The sequence below is a fragment of the Barbatula barbatula genome (assembly GCF_947034865.1).
Source record: "Barbatula barbatula genome assembly, chromosome: 1".
Lineage (NCBI taxonomy): Eukaryota > Metazoa > Chordata > Actinopteri > Cypriniformes > Nemacheilidae > Barbatula > Barbatula barbatula.
In genome coordinates, this window is record NC_136766.1 from 10933251 (window position 1) to 10950732 (window position 17482).

The following is a 17482-nucleotide window of genomic DNA, read 5'->3' on the forward strand; positions in this document are numbered from 1 at the left end:
TGCCACCCCTCAACTCACTGTGAGAATGGACACGCAGCAGGAAGTCTTTTCCCTTGCAGCACAACCCCATCTGCCACTACCGATTGTAGAGGGGCCAGGCAATATAAGAGACCGCAGACTGATGTGATAAATGACACACATAGAAATTCTGCATGCTCATATGCCAAAGTCTACAGGTATATAAGCATCACTTATGTGAATTACCAGGTTGCTTCGAGACAATTGGTTGTTCTCTTTTTGCAACCTGCAACACAAAATATACAAAATATAATGTTGACGTTCAGGGCTGTATGTTAACTTTTTTTTTTGCATAGCAACAGTGCTACAGAGTTTTAAGGATTTGTAGCACAGGCCAAACAGTTGTAGCACAAGTATAGTCTGTTATCATCTTTAAAAATAACACAATTGCAGGTCATCACATAAACAGACAGGTAACTGAAAAAGGACATTGACTTTATACAAATGGATAAATTAGGGCCATACAATTTTCTTCCAAAATTATTTTTTTCATTCTGACATCTGTATTTGCAATGCTTTGCTATACAGTTTGTAATACATTTGTCCATAAAAATACTGAATACTATAGTACACACTACAGTAAACTGCAGATAAATATTTAATTATATATCTATCGCCTTGCCGAGGGTGTGCTTTTCCGGGAAAATTGCCAAAATAAGGACTAAGAAAAGTTGTTACGAAACAGATTTTAATGTTCGGGAAAAACTTCAGGAAACAGCATACGAAAGCATGGGGTAGTGCATCGAGCACAGAAATAATACGTCCAACTGGTTTTTTGACAGGTTAACCATGTCAAGCATGAGAAAACAAGCACGTATAACTTTGTAAAAAAGTCTGAATGTATGAAACACCGTTGAATGCCCCCTTTTAAGTGTGCAGCTCGTTCACTCATAGACACGTAGAACAAGCAAATTACATATTTTTTATATGTAAAAAAACAAGCTGCTCTGTCTAATGCACCTGCCAAAATATATTGCACACATGCTACACTATTAAATGTATTCTTAGCACAGACCGATTAGTTCATGGCATGTGTGACATATACAGTATATAGATAAATTGTATAATTAAAATCGGGTCGGATACAAAGCTCATATACTCGTACTCATACTCGTAAAAATGCAAAGATAACAAAGGCCGATACCTCATGTGACATAACAGAACTGACTGAAATTTGCTTTGAAAGTTTGTGACAAGCACATAAAGTTATAATTTGTTTCATAATGTGGTTAATGCGGAGTTGTTTGTAATTATGAAGCTATTCCATTCTCACTGTGTTGTGAAAAGGTACAGCGAGTACCAGTACCAATAAAATATCACTAGTCGTGCTGAATGGTATCGGTGCATTCCTAATTAAAAACAATATTAAACTCCATATCTGGTGTTCCGATTTTTGGTTTGATCTTTTCCATAATATTAATGGAAGAAAATAATCCATTATCTGGCACGAAGACATTTAGAGAACAAGCACAGACCGCTACCTCAAACTTTGCTGTAATGTTTGTTTAAGATCAGTATCTACATAAAAAGTGAAAACATGGTGGTTAGAGGGTTGGGCTCGTGATCAGAAGGTTGCTGGTTCAAATCTCAGTGCCAGCAGGTCATGACTGAAGGGCCCTTGAGCAAGGCACCTTACCCCTGATTGCTCTGCAGTAATGTGCCACTGTAACAAAAAACTACTTGTAAGTCGCTTTGGATAAAAGCGTCTTCCAAATCAATAAATGTAAATGCTTTAAATTCTTGTTCTGGGGCGAAATACAGTTATATGTCAGTTACTGGATTGGTGGAAGGAAGGTTGCATAAAATGCACAGACAGACTTGAAAATGCACTCTGGGTCCTCAATGAAGGCACAAACATTCCATTGTAATATTCAGTCTAAAGTGCATTTTTATTGTAGATCATTTACTAAGGATAAAGACATTTGAAAACTAAAAAGAATGCTGGAAAAATGTTCAACTAGTCAGTTGAAAAGTGAAATCCTGTGCAAGGTGGGTCATGTTTAAATCACTTTTGTAATCGCAACTTTGCCAAAAGAGACTAAATTAAATACGTTATATTAGAAAGGTTGAGATATCCAAATGCAAATACGCTAATTTGTTTCAAAACACTGAAAACAGAAAACATGTTTCGTGTCAATGTTATCATTTTATTTTCACATTTTTTATATCTTTATCACGTTTTCACTATTTCTGTCTTTTATCTCCATCTTCTTCCATGGTTTGTGTTTGTTAGACAAGCTTGGTACAGTTGTGCCTTGGAGGCTCAGAATTCATCATGCACACTTTCACAACACACAGAAGACCCTTTGGGATCTGTCACTTTGCATTTCAGTCTTGCTAGAAGAATGATGGTTCACTGAATGGCACACACTTTCTGGCAATTCACACTAGACTGATTCTGAGAGAGTTTCCAGAAGATCTGACCAGAGTCTAAAACTCAGTTCTCCATGACAAATCCACATTTGTCTTCAGTAAAATGTCATAAAACACCTTAATATGACCTCATGCAAATTCTGTCTGCCGCCATATCTGCTACTTCATCGCAGTCATTCCCAACCCTCATGTTAGTGACAACATTAAGGAGCAGTTACTCAACGGTTTACTTTTTGTCTTGAGTATCAACAGAGCCAGGGGCAAATGTCTCAACATGCATTCCATGGCAGAGTTGTTCATCGTACTGTTTGTATGTAAGGGCTGCTTTGTTTTTTCAGTGTGCAGACATGGAATAGCATAACATTGATGTTGGCATTGTACAAAAACATTGTAGGCATTTGTTGTAGTCATTGTGTGAAAAGAATAGAATTGATAGTTCACCCAAAAGAGAAAATTGTGTCAAACTCACCCTCTTGTCATTTCAAACCTTTATGACTTTCCTTCTTCCGCTAAACATAAAAGAAGATATTTTGAAGAATGTCGGCACTGTCGGTTTTGTGCCTATAGAAGTGAATGGATGCCAACGTTGTTCGGTTACCAACTTTCTTCAAAATATCTTCCTTTGTGTTCTGCAGGAAAATAAGAGTAATGCCGGTTTGAAATGGCAAGAGGGTGAGTAAATTATGACATAGTTTAAAAAAAAAAAAAAATTATCCCTTTAATGTTTGTGAATGTCTGTCGAACACAGTACTGTTTTATTCTATTTGCCCAAAGTACAAGCACAAGCAGACTATAAAAATATAAAAAAGATCTTTCCTTCATAATGTCACTGAATAGGTAAATTGTACAATAGGCTCTTCAAATAAAGATCTGTGAATGTAATTTGTACAAAATAAAAAATACATTTTTTTTTTCAATATTTTTTTTATTGTCCCACATTGATATGTGTATTGATACACTTTACTGTAACAATCTAAAGCTATCTATGACGTCATAGCTATCTATGACGTTATTTTCTGTTGTTTTAGGCTATTTATATAGGCATTTAACAGTTATTTATACACGGATGTAAAGGTTTAAAAAAGAATCAGTAGTTTGTGACAAGTAAGTAAGGCTTCAACGAATAACTGATTATTTAGCCTGTGAGAACAGTGGATGAATTATGGGATGGACAGGTGACTTGAAGCTCAGTCACTTGTTCTGACTTTGCAGCAGACTGTTGTAACCTGCAGCTTGATTCATCACGGTGACCCTGCAGCTAGGAACAATCCGCTTTCAACATCATGCTCTACATGACACAGAGTAGTCTGTGCAAGAAACAATTGTTATAAAGGAATGCAAATGTTATGTTTTCATTTGCAACAACAAAGGAAACTTTGGCCAATACAGTAGTGTTTAAATATTATTATAGAGCATCTTCAACCAATAAGCCCAATAAACATTTGGCTCATGTAAAACAACACTGGATTTCAAAAGCCAACAAACCAATAGTTTAAACTCAAGGATTTGCATAACAGTAGACTGAGCTTCAAAAGAGGTAGGGACAAATTTCAATCCAGACTGCTGAAATCTAATTGAGCAAGAGAAATATGCATCAAGAAAGAGTGAATCAAAAAGAGAGAGAATGGGCAGTAAAAGAAAAGCTAACCCCGAAACTGCGCTCTGTTGACCTTGAAAACAGGATGAAGACAAAAGTATGTATGCTACCAGAGATGCATTTAAGCAAGCATTAACATCAAATGGCTTAACTAATGAAAAGTGACTGCTAAAAAAAATGCATATTTGTTTTAGCACTGGTACCTTTTTTGGGGGGATATAGAGAACGTCCCAATCCGACAATCTTATTCAATGTCTAGAGCAGAAGAGAGCTGTGAATAGAATTAGGGAAAATCTGCATAGTACAAGAGCTCTCCGACAAAGACGTAATGGTACGTTTGGCTCTTTTGAAGGGGCAGCGACAACCCAAAACCTTTGGTCCCCGGACCCCTTCAACAAACCCCAGCCCCCTTCATAAACCCATTCAGAGTCCTTTCCACCCTCAGCCCCCCATTCCTGTCCTCCACTCACAGAGGGCGGCTAGGCAAAGCTAGAAGATGAGTATTGATATAATGAGTGAAAGAGAAAGCGTACAAAAACGCTGCATAAAGCGTAGATGTGATTAGAGGCTGAATTCCATTATGGCTGTCTGCGATGATGGACAAATACACCCAATAAGAAAAGTGTGGGTTGAGGCATCGGGCGCACAAAAGCCCCTTTACAGAAATACGGTTGAACGTTCAGAAGGCGATAGATCTGGATGGTTAAATATTTGAAAATAAACGAAACCGTTCATTGCGATGCAAATAAGCGTGTATGGAGAGAGGTCAATATTGGTCTTGCTATATGTGCAAGTTCTTTTTGCCCTGAGGAATGAGAGGAAATGCAAAACAACAGGCAAAAGTACCCACTCGCATTTGATGGTCAGGTTTGTGTGCAATGTGTGTCATTCATATGTAAACAGTACACACTCCATGTAATTGCATTAGGAGATTTGACAATGAGTTTGTATGTGTGTTTAGGGGGTGTCATTAAATCCATCCCATCTTATTCTCATCATGGAGATTGTGTAAATAATATTCTTTGGGTGAAAAACAGTGGAATTTACACTAGCTGGTGAGGTGCACTTCTGGTTTCTGAATGTAAACAGTAATTGTATTTGTATGGAGCGGCTATAACAGTGCGAAGATCGATAATCACCTGAGCAAATGTTTGTGTTAGACAATTGTCTCAAAAAAGGAACCATATGCAAATGATCCGGACGTTTTTAGAACAGGCGTGCAGGTAGCGTATCAAATTAATACGCCTTTGAAGAGCAAGATTTCCACTACAGTCCATCATTTATAGATTACACATTATGATAATTTGTTGTTTTTCCTGCAACACCAATATACTTGCTGAAACAAGTTTCAATATCTGAAAATACTGAGCATTGGCTGTTTTCATAGTTGTGGCTTCCAGCACCTTAGCACCTGCTTAGTTATTGACACAAAATAGTTTGGAGCATTTACCTGATCAGCAGGTCTCGATAAATGAGTTTAGATCTCACATCCATACTTTTTTTCTGGCCATAGTGTCAGCCAAGGCATTCAGATTGTTTAATCAGAGGGTGATAAGGAGAGCCGAGCACACCAGGCAAATATTAATCTTAAACATTAAAGAATTCTATGTAGCCTCTGAAACGGACATGATGCTAGATATCTAAAGTGAGGAGATGGTGATCTTGTGCAGATGTGTACAAGGAAGTTTACAAATTGCCTAATGCTATAAAACTAAAGATGTCTTGGCCTTCTTTTGAGAAATGTAGGGTACCACAGCCATCACTCTTTTCAGCATGTAAAGCTTATCAGGAGGAGAACCTTATCATTATGTGTCAGCTGGTGGAGCATGGTGGCCTAGGGGGACAACTGCAGAATGGCATAGCATAGAGTGGGCAGGCCTTAAATGGCAGGGATGGAATCTGGTGTGACACCCAGGCTTTTGCGTGACCTTTTTCATAGGGTCATCGCTGATAGCTGTCAATCTGTGTTGCTGGAGAACTGGAGTAGATTTAAGGTAAATGCACATTTAAAAAAATGAAACACTAAAAATGGTATCTTTCTTGGAAATTGTGTTTGAATTTGTGTTCCTGTGGCTCACCTGGTATTGGTATTTAGGGGAAAATAAAGAATGAATAAGATTAAACGTTTACCGGTTTGCTAATCGAATAAATATCTGTCAATCTTAAACTTTCCCTTTAGAAAGGAGTGTCTTCTGTCATTTTTCCAATTGTTGAAGGCATAATTCACCAAAAAATTTAAATTCTGTCTTCATATTCATCCTCATGTCATTCAAAACCTGTATGAAATTCTTCTGTAGAACACAAAAGAAGATATTTTTAAATGTCTCAGTGACTTTTGTGTCCATACAGTGGAAGTCAACAGGGTCCAGTGTTGTTTGGTTACCATCATTCTTCGAAATATCTTATTTTGCTCTGTAGATGAAAATGTCTTACAGGTTTGTAATGAGGGTTATTTCAAACCCCCAAAAATAAAATTATTTCATCATTTACTCACTCACTCTCTTGTCATCTCAAACCTGTTTTAACTTTCTTCCGTAGAACACAAAATGAGACATTTTTGAGGATTATTGGTGACAAAACAATGTCCAACAACAACCTTCACTTCTATTGTATAGAAACAAACCCAATGCAAGTCAATGGGTAGAAGGTTTGTCTTTGGTTACCAACATTCCTCAAATTATATTATTTTTTTGTTCTGCAGCAGAAAGAAATTCATAATGGTTTGAAAGAGCAAGAGGTTGACTAAATGAAGACATAAACTTTCATGTTTGGTTGAACTTTTCCTTTAATAAATATACCTGGCAACTTTAACGGTGCAAAATGGCAGTGAACAGTTCAAATGAAAGCTAGCTGTTGAGGTCACAACCGCCCATTTCGATAACAATCATCGTAAGACAACACAGCTGATCAGCAGGAAATAAACATGAGAACACAAACATCCAATCAGCTTTTGCACGCACCGTGCGTCCCAGTTGAGAAAGCTAGTTGATAATTTAGATTACGTTGAATAAATCCAGAAAGCCACCCACAAAGCAGGCCTCTATCAGAGCAGCTCCTCAAACAAGCAGAAGCCATGGAGATATGAGATGCCTCACAACAATGGAAGTGTGGCTGAGAGATAGGAGCTTGAGGAGCATATTTGCTTACAAGGCCCCTGGCCAGCACCGGCACACAGACAGTCCTCACTGACCACACACACGTTCGCAGATTCCCTTCTTGGTTAATAATCATAAATTACAGGAATAATCTTTGTCTTATCTTTCTTATCTCTTGTATTTAAACATTACCAAGAGAATGGTTTCAAATGTGATAAAAACATCACACTTTCTAAAATGGCAGAGGCTGAGTACAGTGCTCAGAGCAGGGGCTGTTTGGGTGTGATGAAGTTTGTAGGGGGGTATTGGCCCTCAGCCGAGACGGATGACTATTGTGTGTGCATGAAGGAGTGTGTGCGGAGGGTGCAGGGCAATTTAAGACAGTGTTTAGCATGCAGAGCCAGACAGAGTAAATCAACCTGACTGCACACAATTATGAGCCAAGAGATGGGAAAAGAAGAGAGAAAATTCGAATGAAATTGAAGAGAATCATAGCGAATATTTCAATGTCAAGTGTTTCATCAAATGAATCTATTGTGTACTTCGGTGCTTGGGTGCATTATAGTTGAAAATGGGACACTGCTGTTTAACAAACAAGATTTACAAAAAAACCTCTCGACCAATTGCTTGTTTTATTTTTGCATCACTGTAATACATCAGCTGGCATTTTGGGAGAATAAGGCATACAAGTAGAGTTGCATCTCCAGCGAAATAAAGACGAGACAAAACTAGAACCTAAAAGAGATGGAGTCTAGGTAGGAAAAAAACAGAGGGAAGATTAAAATTTGTTTGAATGAGGCCCACACGCTGCCCCTTTCATTCGTCCCCGGACCCAAATCAGCCTTTTGTGTGGGGCTCTGTAAAGTAGTGTCACTCATTCTGCTGGATTTTTATTGATGGGGAAATTTATGAATTTACTCTTTCACATATTAAAAGGACCTCCTGCTCTAAGTGCTGAAATTAGTCAGTACAGACTGAAGTTAGACATCACAATGCCACTTGTACGTTGAAGCAACATCAAAGTAAGCCAGACATCCAATCAGATTTATGTTGAAGGCACTGTGTGATGAATATGGCGTAGCCCTCGCACAAAAGTGCTTTTGTGTCACTTAAATCAGAGGCCATTCAAAATCAGCACGGGTCTGTCTGATTGGATGATGGCGAAAGGCCTTACAGCGCATCCAAACTTCAGACGCACAATAGCAAATGCAAATTTTCATGCACTCAGAACCCTAGTGGTAGGTTGACTCACATTTGAAGCACTTTGAAGGATGTCATTTGTAGCGAGAATAGCTTTTATTGAGCCTAGATTTAAGTGAACGTTTTTTTCCCAAGCATTAAAAAGACTGTTGATAGCTCTGGGGCAAGACTCTGGTATATATTCTATGAGAAAAACAGACAAGTGGTTTATTGGTATAATATGTTAACGGCAAATCCTTATTGGATTACTTCCAAAACAGTTCATTCATAACTGTTAGTCTTCTGCTGAATTCACAGCTTCGTTGGGACAGACAGTTTGGGTCACACACATATAAATTGCTTTGCACGTTTTATTTTTGCTTAAAAATGAACTATCCAAGTTTCCATTGTTTATCCCTAGCTACAGCTGGCTGTCACTCTCATGTATATGGTTATAGATGTTCCCATTAATTAAACCGTGTTGACACAACTTAAAGTTCCTTCTTTTATGATGTCAACGTTTGACACCAAGATAAATGATCTGACAACCAATGGGGGTTATTTCATTGTACAGTGTAAATTATTGCTTCTCAAATATATTGAAATGTCAAGTACTGGTGCATTGTTCTGTACAGAACCCGCATGCGCAATACAACACAAGGACAGGCACAAGGTGATTATCTGAATAAATAAAATCTTTATTTTACATAAAATAGGGTTTCTCTTGATAAAAAATTGCATATAAACAAGTTTGTATGAAAACACGCAAGTGCACACTTTGATATAAAAGTTATTCATCCAGTACAAAAAACAATGCCGCTTGTCTAGCACAAAATATTAAGATATACAGGTTGCCTGTGGGCTGCCTAGTGTAACGTTAGTGTATTCCCTAACAGACTCCGTACATGGCACTATTTTGTCACTCATTTAACTGCTTGCCTCCGTTATTTGTAAATGATGAAAGTATAAAATAACTCATTCGGTCACCTTTACATACTATTCCATCAACAGAGCAAATTTGTTGAATACACATTGGATTCATGATATGTTTCATGGGGTGAAGAAACACAGGTCAGCAGATATCCCAGGTGTAGATTCACGCGCACGCTGCAAATCCTGTGCATTTATGATGTTTTCAAAGTGTTGCATATGTGTGGATCAGCACAAAAAGAGTCCTCTGTGTGGCCAGTGCTCCATCAATAACCTCGGTGCCTTCGTGCGCATCACCGTCCATGTGCTGTCCTTTCAGCACCAATGTTTATCATCCAATAAAACACCTGCAATAAACAACAATAACCGTCATGAGTAAAACGTAAAAATTAAAGTCGTTTTAATATAGTCACACATTTTTTCGGGTTGAGCTGATGATTTAATAACAGTCCCTACCTGGTTAATATCTGTCGAACCATGTCGTGAAGTCGAGCAGCTCTTGTTCTTCTGAGCTGAGAGGCTCGTAACTGCCTTCGTCAGAGGAGTAGGTTGAATGTGGAGACTCCGGGCCCGCCGAGTACGCATTGGAGACAGCTGGAGAAGTGACGCCGCACTGAAACACGGCAGACACGGCGTCGTGCTCGTCCAAAAGCTGCTGGAGCGCACGGATGTACTCGACCGCCGACCGCAGCGTCTCCACTTTGCTCATTTTCTTGTTCGCGGCTCCGTTGGGCACGTGTTGCCGAAGCGTCTGGAAGCCCATGTTGACTTGCTTGACCCTGTTTCTCTCGCGTTCGTTGCGTCTGGCCACAGCCACGGGCTGCTGCTCAGGGATTGAATAGCCGAGTCCGTTGAATGTCAGTCTCCTCTTGCACCTCAGAAGCTCTGGGCTGCTGGAGCGCTGTCTCTTCAGCACTTTAGGCTCTGCGCGTGGAGAGGTGCGCTCCCTGTCCTGTTTCTGATGAGATGTAAAGTTCTCCGAAAACGGATGATAAAATGACACCTGAGTTGAGATGACAGTTGCCTCCATCTCCGCAAAACGCATAAAATAAATAAATACACGAGAAAGTGAGCGGACGCAGAAGCTGTGGGGAGTTCGGGTGGAAAGCGCCGCTCTCGTGCCTTTCGCGTGGCTCTCAAGAAGCGTATCGTCGGAGGGTTTGGCTGAATGTCGATATCACCTGTTTGGCGACTGAGTTGGGATTGAAGGAACTTGCTCGCCCTTTTCTACACGTGCACCACACCTCCACCCCCATTCGGACCGCACGCTCCCAAAGGAAAACCACGCCCCCTGCACGAATCCCCCGCTCGGGGTTCGCGCGCCGGGCGCGTGGCTTTGGTGATCTCAAAGGGACTATTCTGTGAGCGCACTGCGCCACGCGTGTGACGCGCTGTCTGTGTGAAATAATGGTCGGATAGTGAACATTTATGTTACGGAACGTAAATGTTCTTTAGTGTTCCGAATCATGTGCCTCGAAACTAGCAGTGTTCTCCAATAATGTCAAATGAAACGATTGACTGCATATAACGTTACTTGTTAAATTACCCCACAACTTACTTCTTGTTTTCGGCGAAGAAATAAAAAATGTAAATTGTGTTCGGGCACTCGTGGGTATACCCACAGAGGTCTGTCACTGAATAAAAGTTCCTAATCGTGTTCCTAAATGCATCTTGACGAATATTATCACTACTACACTAACCACAGTTTAACTGTAGGCCTATAGGCTACTTGTTCTGAAACCACGCTTAAACAATTCTGCCGTCGCCAAAACATGGTTACCGCGCTTACTACAATAAAACAATTATTCATTTTTCTTTAGATGTTCCTTCTACTTGTACGCTTAAATAACCTTTTAACATTGCATATGTATTTGTAATAATGTACATTTATAGGCAACACATCTCTGTTTTCAAAATACATTTATGATTATAAATTATTATAAACTCCATCAAAAACACATTGGCTAAACACAAAACATTCACAAAAACACAAAACATGGTCAGTTTCTTTAGGAATTATGGATTTTGGGGTTAGAAAAATATGAGCACCACCTGCTGTAGGGTTCAATCTAAAAAATGTTTTAACTATTGTGTATGCCAAAACAAGGTTTGAACAAGTCGTGCCAGAATTCCATGGAGCAGCAAAAGATATTGGTGAACTGAGAGATTTGCAAGATTTTCAAAGGGAAAAAATGGTGTGAGCCTGTTTATCTGTAACCTTAAAGGAGTAGTTCACCTTCAAAATGAAAATTCTGCCATCATTTACTCGCCCTCTTGTCGTTTTAACCCTGTAGGAATTTCTTCCGCAGACCACAAAAGAAGATATTTTGACGAATGTTTCCCATTCACTTGCATCGGTTACAATGAAGTGTACGAGAGGCTGTGCTGTTCTGTTCTGTTACCATCATTTTAAATATCTTATTTTTTGTTCTGCAGAAGAAAGTCATACAGGTTTGAAAAGACAAGAGGGTAAATGAATGATGACAGAATTTTCATTTTGAAGGTGAACTACTCCTTTAACAGCTCAACTTAAGATCACAAGAACAGGTTCCCTGCTTCAACCTCTCTAAAGCAACTGGAAGAGCTGAGACAAAAGGTATATACTGTATTGTTAGTAATAGATGTATAAGTGTTATTAAAGGCAAACAGTGCCTTCTTCATCTTATTAATTGAACTTATTTTCTCACTGTTCACGTGATTTTGTTCAACCCTTGTTTATGTGCTGTTATGCAGTAAAGTTTTAATAGTTTCATTTTTTTAAGGTAAGTAGGTGCAGTACAGTAGTTGTAGGCCTACTTTATATCTTTAGGTAAACATAGGTTCGCAAAAAAAGACAGTAAGTCATGTCATTTGGTATATGGATAACTTTACTGGGGCATTTTTTTACATGAAGAAGGAGTGCAAGTGGTAGCAGCATGATACAATTTATATCTCTCAACAGATGTTGTTCTGGCATTTGTTGAAACTAGTAACTTTGTGTTAACACCTATTGTATTATTGCTCCTGTATGACATATCCCTTATTGCTCCCTGAACTCTTTGTAAGTCGCTTTGGATAAAAGCGTCTGCTAAATGACTAAATTCAATGTAGTACAATTAAACTAAATGTAAAGTGTAATGATTCAATACCTCCACCTAGCGGCAAAAGTGTGTACCTACAAACATCGTACCTACTGAGCAATTTCATATTAAGATTAAACCTTTATCCAACAATACATTTTAAACTTCGAAATACAATCAGATACAATCTTCCATTATAGACTACATCAAGTAAATAAAAAACAGGTTAAATAATGTAGGATACTTATATAACTGTGGTGCAGGAATTATAGTTTAGACTGTCGTAAGCATTAGAAATTTAACAACATAAATTTATAAATCAAAATCTTTTACAAAGAAAATTCCGTATTTCTTATATACGTTTTTTACAATGCAACATGTTCATTTGGGTGTTCATTTACTGTAAGGCCTGTCCAAATGTTCTCCCTGTAGGTGACGTTTAGGTGTCAGCAAAATCAGGGGCTGTAGATACAAAATATTTGTCGATTATAAAAGGCAGCAATAAAAGTATGCATTATTATATTCCATTGTAAATTAATGCATTTACCTCTAGGGAACAGCAACTCTGTTCTTCGTTTGTGTCCATTACGGCAAACATATTTCTCTTCTAGACCTCTATAAGACAAAACACAGCATTCAGTGTGTCGGTAAGGAACATATACTCTGTTGCACAGAAACATATGAACAAAGGACAAAACTACAACTTACACACTAAATTTGTTTGTTCCTGATTCGTCGAGCCACTCTTTCCAGTCATTCCATTCAAAGTAGTCTGAACAGCCTGGATCCCTACAGGGACTTTGGACGATCTGACACAGCCCTTGCCACTGCATTGTGAGGTCGTCCAAACGCAGCATGATCAGTCTTATCGCTTCCCATGCTTTCTGGATTTCTGCTGAGGTTTTAACTACATTGGGGAATATACAGTATTTATTAACACAAAGACTCAGTTTCATTCAGATATAATAATCAAATACAAAAAATGCTGAAATGTATGTTACAAAAGTGCTGTTGCCAAAGTGTCAGTGATGTTAATGGATTAGAATAGATTTCTGTTGTCATTGCAGTCATGAACTGCTAATGCAATTCTAATGCAATGAGTTACATGAATACTTCTATTGTGCTAATTTTATATAATTTATGTTTTATTTATATTGTGCCTTGGCGTTTTTAGAATTTCTCACAAAAGCACATTGAAAGTGAAAAACCATAACCGTTTTGTAATATAATGTTCCAAGTCACACACCAATACATAGAATCAAAAAGAAATGATGTAAGGCTTACTGTCGCTATCTTTGCAGCGTATCTCGATGAAGTGGTCTTTATCACAGTGTTCTCTGAGCAGAATACGTTTACTGCCGCAGCAGAGCAAGCACTGGTCTTTTCCTGTCCAATATGGGGAGTACCAGGAGCATATCTTAATGGCAAGTCTGTAAAGTAAGCGTAAGTGTGATGACATCAAAGTCAATGCCACAAATACTGAATTCATTTATATCTGCATTTGCTTTTTTGTTTAAACTAGTCAGATATGCAAGTTATAGGAGCATTTCTTTATTACGAAACATAATGGCTAGGTAAAAAATCTGTTGTCTAAAAGAGAAGCCCTATGTTCACCTGGGAAAGAAACCGTGTGGTATTTCAGGCAGGAAGTAAACATGGATGTTTATGTCCTCTGTACTGTCTTGTCCCCACTTCTCCTCTACCTGCTTATTGTCTAGCAGGTTACTTGGAAACAGACAGGAATCTGGTTCAAATACAATTGAATTTAAGGGCTTCCATGTTTTCTTTGGAACAAATTCATTGGCATGTGGATTGAGAGGACAGCTAGGTTTTGATGTTAAGCAAACATCAAAGTGTTTTAGTAGTGAAAGAACATGTCCTTCTGTCTTTTTAGAACCAACCACATCCTTAATTAGTTCTTGATCAGTAATCCCTAAATCTAGGAGCTCAGTGCGCATTAGGATCCTAATAGCCATGTTGCTTAATGTTGCTCTGTCTTTGTAGTCCCTGATCCACCTTTCCTTGTATTTCTGAAGTGCATTTTCTAACTTGAGCATTGCGGGAGAAATAGCATCCAGCCTTTGGTCTAGGTCATGTCTCACAATTGTCTATGGCAGAATAAAAAGAGAAGAGATTTAAAATATGTTCTACAAGTGTAGTTTTATAATTTCAGTTTATATGTTAGATGTATGAACCTTGAACAGTGTGATGAGGAAGGATGGTTTCACAAACAAAGAATCTTTTAATGCCGGGATTTCCTTGTACCACATAATGACCCCGATTCGGTGAAGATACTGAAGAATTAACTTCAGCTTGTCATGGGTCAGTGAATTATGTCTGTTCTTTAGCTCATGAAGGAGGACGTCTTGAGTCACAATACCTGTTAACACGTGTAGACCAGATAACATATTTTAAAAAGCACACATTACACTGGACATATTCAAAATGAAAAGAAAAAAGTATATACAGACCGTGCTCAGAAATGTCACCATTTCTCAGAAGTTCTTGGATATTAGCCTCCACCTCATGGTAGCATATAGGCAATGTTTGTTCTATGTTGGGGAATGTGTCTTTGTTCAAGACTGTGTTTCTGATGTGATCATGCAGCCTACAAATGTCTTGAGGTTTTGTGCAGTCGATCACTACAAGGTCAAGAACCTGATAACAAAAAATGTGATCATAGCAATACATTTTCTCGGATGTATATTTTATATAATAGTAACCATATTACCTTTAGGTTGTACTCAGTGAGTCTTTCGATCTGATTTATCTGGTCGGAGTACAGTGATGGGTTGTCCATATTCTGCAGGTTTGTTTTCCTCTGATCTAAATGAGACTTATGAGTTTGAAGCATTTTTTCCACGTTCTCCTCGATTTCCTTTTTCTTTTCTTTTACTTCATTCTCATCTATGCACTGATCTACATGTGTGCCCACAAGCAGTACAACTGAGCCTGGTATCTTAAGATGAATATTTCTGATCCAAAGGCCCACTTTTTCATCAAAAGACTGGGGACTCTCAGTCTGGTAACTGAAACAATGTTCAAATGAAGATATAAGAACATTTAAATGTGTGATTTTTGTGACCTGGATTGAACAGGCAAATCTTCTAGTTATTTAAAATAATCTTGAATTTTATTTTAGGAAATGAAAATTATTGAGTGGCTAAGTAAATGCGACCACATTAAACCACTATATTACCTAAAAATCATTGAATTGATTATTTTTCAGTGGGACATATTATAAAATTGCTTAAAAATAGCAATTTTTTATGTATTTACATATATTATTTAAGATTATTTAATCAAAAGAAATAAGTATTGAATTTACACATTTATTTAATATACACTTAATATTTTTAGTGAATTCTTATATTTGAGTTAGATTTACTTAATTTTAGTACTTACATTAACTTATTTTAAACTAATGTACTCTCTTTTTTTTGTGTAAATTGTTTAAAAAAAGTAAATCACAGTTTGAGTGTATGCATTATTGGTCACGGGAAGGGTCATGAGATGAATCATAATTTTATTTAATTTTACTATGTTCCCTGAGGTTTAACTATAATACTGCTGGTAATTTTCAGTTAATTCAAAACTCAGTTAGAAATATCCAAAAGCCTTTAAAATCAAGCATTTACTCCATACCTGGAAAGATCGATGGTGAGTATGACAAATGCTTCAGCTGTTATGAAAACATGATGAGTAATGTAGTATTCTTCCTGTCCCGCAAAGTCCCAAAAATAGAAACGAACACCATCACTTTCAACTTCACTGATTTCAATCCCTACAGTACGATCATCCTCAGCCACACTGACAGGGTAGCCCTCCTTCAAACTGCGGCACAGAGTGGATTTTCCTGCCATAGAGCTCCCCAGAAACATGGTCTTTACACTGCAAACGCTTGGGGAGTTGGACTCAAGCATGGAAAAGTAATTCTGGATATCCTTCAATCCCCCAGCACAGACCTCCTCAGGAGGTTTTTTGAGAGGATTGCCACTGACTTTAAACTGAGACAAGCTTTTGGTTTGAAAGAGTGAATACGGTAGCTCGGCTAGCTGGTTCTTCTCAGCGTACAGTTCTTTTATGTGAGAAAGTCCCACGACAGGTTCCAGATCTGTCAGGCAGTTGTTAGACAGGTTGAGGTAAGAGAGATTTTTACACCCGATGATGTCTTCAGGTAGTTTTCCAATCCGATTAGTGCTCAACTTTAGAAACTGAAGTTTCTCCAAATGTGGAAAAACATCTTCTGGAACGGTTTTCAGATTGTTCTGATTCAAGTAAAGTCTCACCAATTGGTGTAAATCCTTAATCTCTAAAGGAAAGTCAGTAAGCTCATTTCTGGACAGGTTGAGTTCTGTCAGGTTTGAAAGTTGAGATATACCCGTCACCTGTTTGAGTCTGTTTCGTTGTAGATCCACCTTTTCTACATCTTGACCTCTCTGGAGTAGCTCAATGGGAAGTGTTCTGAGTTTCTTTCCGGCAAAATCTTCTTCCTTTTTGCCATTTTTTGTGCCTATGGGAACAGTGTTTTAATGTAAACAGTTTTTTAATGATTAAAAGAAAATGTTTGGACATAAATATCGAGAATTGTTAATATTTAAAGTAATGTTAATGTAATAATTCACCCAAAAATGGTCCCCATTGACTTGACCATAGTCACTTTTATTTCTACCATGGAAAGTCAATGGAGACCATTTTGCGGGTGAACTTTTCCTTTAAATGGATTATATCAAACGTCATTCAGTGTTTTGACACAGATCATTCGTAACACAGATGTCTAGGAAATGTGAGACAAAAACATTACAAGAATGACAATTGGTTCTTTCTTTCAGTGAAACTGAAGTTAAAAGGTGAATGCGAGTGTCACCATTTACTGAGCTTAGCAATTTCTATAGCTACTACAATGATACAGCAAATCCTGAGGTGTCACCTTACTACCTGCTCATTTTTATATTTGGTGTTCTTAGTACCTTTACACAAATCTTTAGAATTTCCTCAAGTTAAAGAATAAACAGTGAAAACGTACCGTTTACAGAGAGCATGTTGTCAAGTAGCTACAAGAAGCTTTTCGCTCTCACTCTCTGCGTCAATGTAACCGGTAACTTACTTCCTTATTGGCAACTTATGCTTCAGAGCAGTAAGCTTTTACTTTCATTTTCTGGAAACTTCAGCTGTGTCTTTTTCAGTTTCTGTCATGTGACCTAAGGTGGCACTCACATCACCTGGCCAAA

The 17482-nt window shown here is 38.1% G+C and overlaps 2 protein-coding genes across 2 annotated transcripts; both read right to left on the reverse strand.

The window, feature by feature from the left end:
- Positions 1 to 8941: 8941 nt before the first annotated feature.
- Positions 8942 to 10437, reverse strand: ascl1b (achaete-scute family bHLH transcription factor 1b). Its single transcript, XM_079470549.1, has 2 exons — positions 9649 to 10437; positions 8942 to 9539 (listed from the first exon to the last, which is right to left on the reverse strand). The coding sequence occupies exon 1, from the start codon at positions 10235 to 10237 to the stop codon at positions 9653 to 9655; it is 585 nt and encodes a 194-aa protein (XP_079326675.1). The 5' UTR covers positions 10238 to 10437; the 3' UTR covers positions 8942 to 9539; positions 9649 to 9652.
- Positions 10438 to 12044: 1607 nt separating this feature from the next.
- On the reverse strand, positions 12045 to 17393 carry LOC306895554 (malignant fibrous histiocytoma-amplified sequence 1). The gene is made up of 10 exons (XM_079458899.1): positions 17278 to 17393; positions 15897 to 16764; positions 14983 to 15280; positions 14723 to 14909; positions 14447 to 14631; positions 13866 to 14359; positions 13536 to 13681; positions 12960 to 13158; positions 12799 to 12866; positions 12045 to 12713 (listed from the first exon to the last, which is right to left on the reverse strand). Exons 1-10 carry the CDS (start codon positions 17291 to 17293, stop codon positions 12691 to 12693), a joined length of 2484 nt encoding a protein of 827 aa, XP_079315025.1. The 5' UTR covers positions 17294 to 17393; the 3' UTR covers positions 12045 to 12690.
- Between the last annotated feature and the right edge of the window lie 89 nt (positions 17394 to 17482).

Coding starts and splice junctions, on each gene's coding strand:
- ascl1b (XM_079470549.1), bottom strand. CDS start 10,237: ATGCGTTTTGCGGAGATGGAGGCAACTGTCATCTCAACTCAGGTGTCA.
- LOC306895554 (XM_079458899.1), bottom strand. Junction 14,360..14,446: donor TCCTCATCACACTGTTCAAG/GTTCATACATCT, acceptor ATTCTGCCATAG/ACAATTGTGAGACATGACCT. Junction 12,867..12,959: donor GGAACAAACAAATTTAGTGT/GTAAGTTGTAGT, acceptor TTTGTCTTATAG/AGGTCTAGAAGAGAAATATG.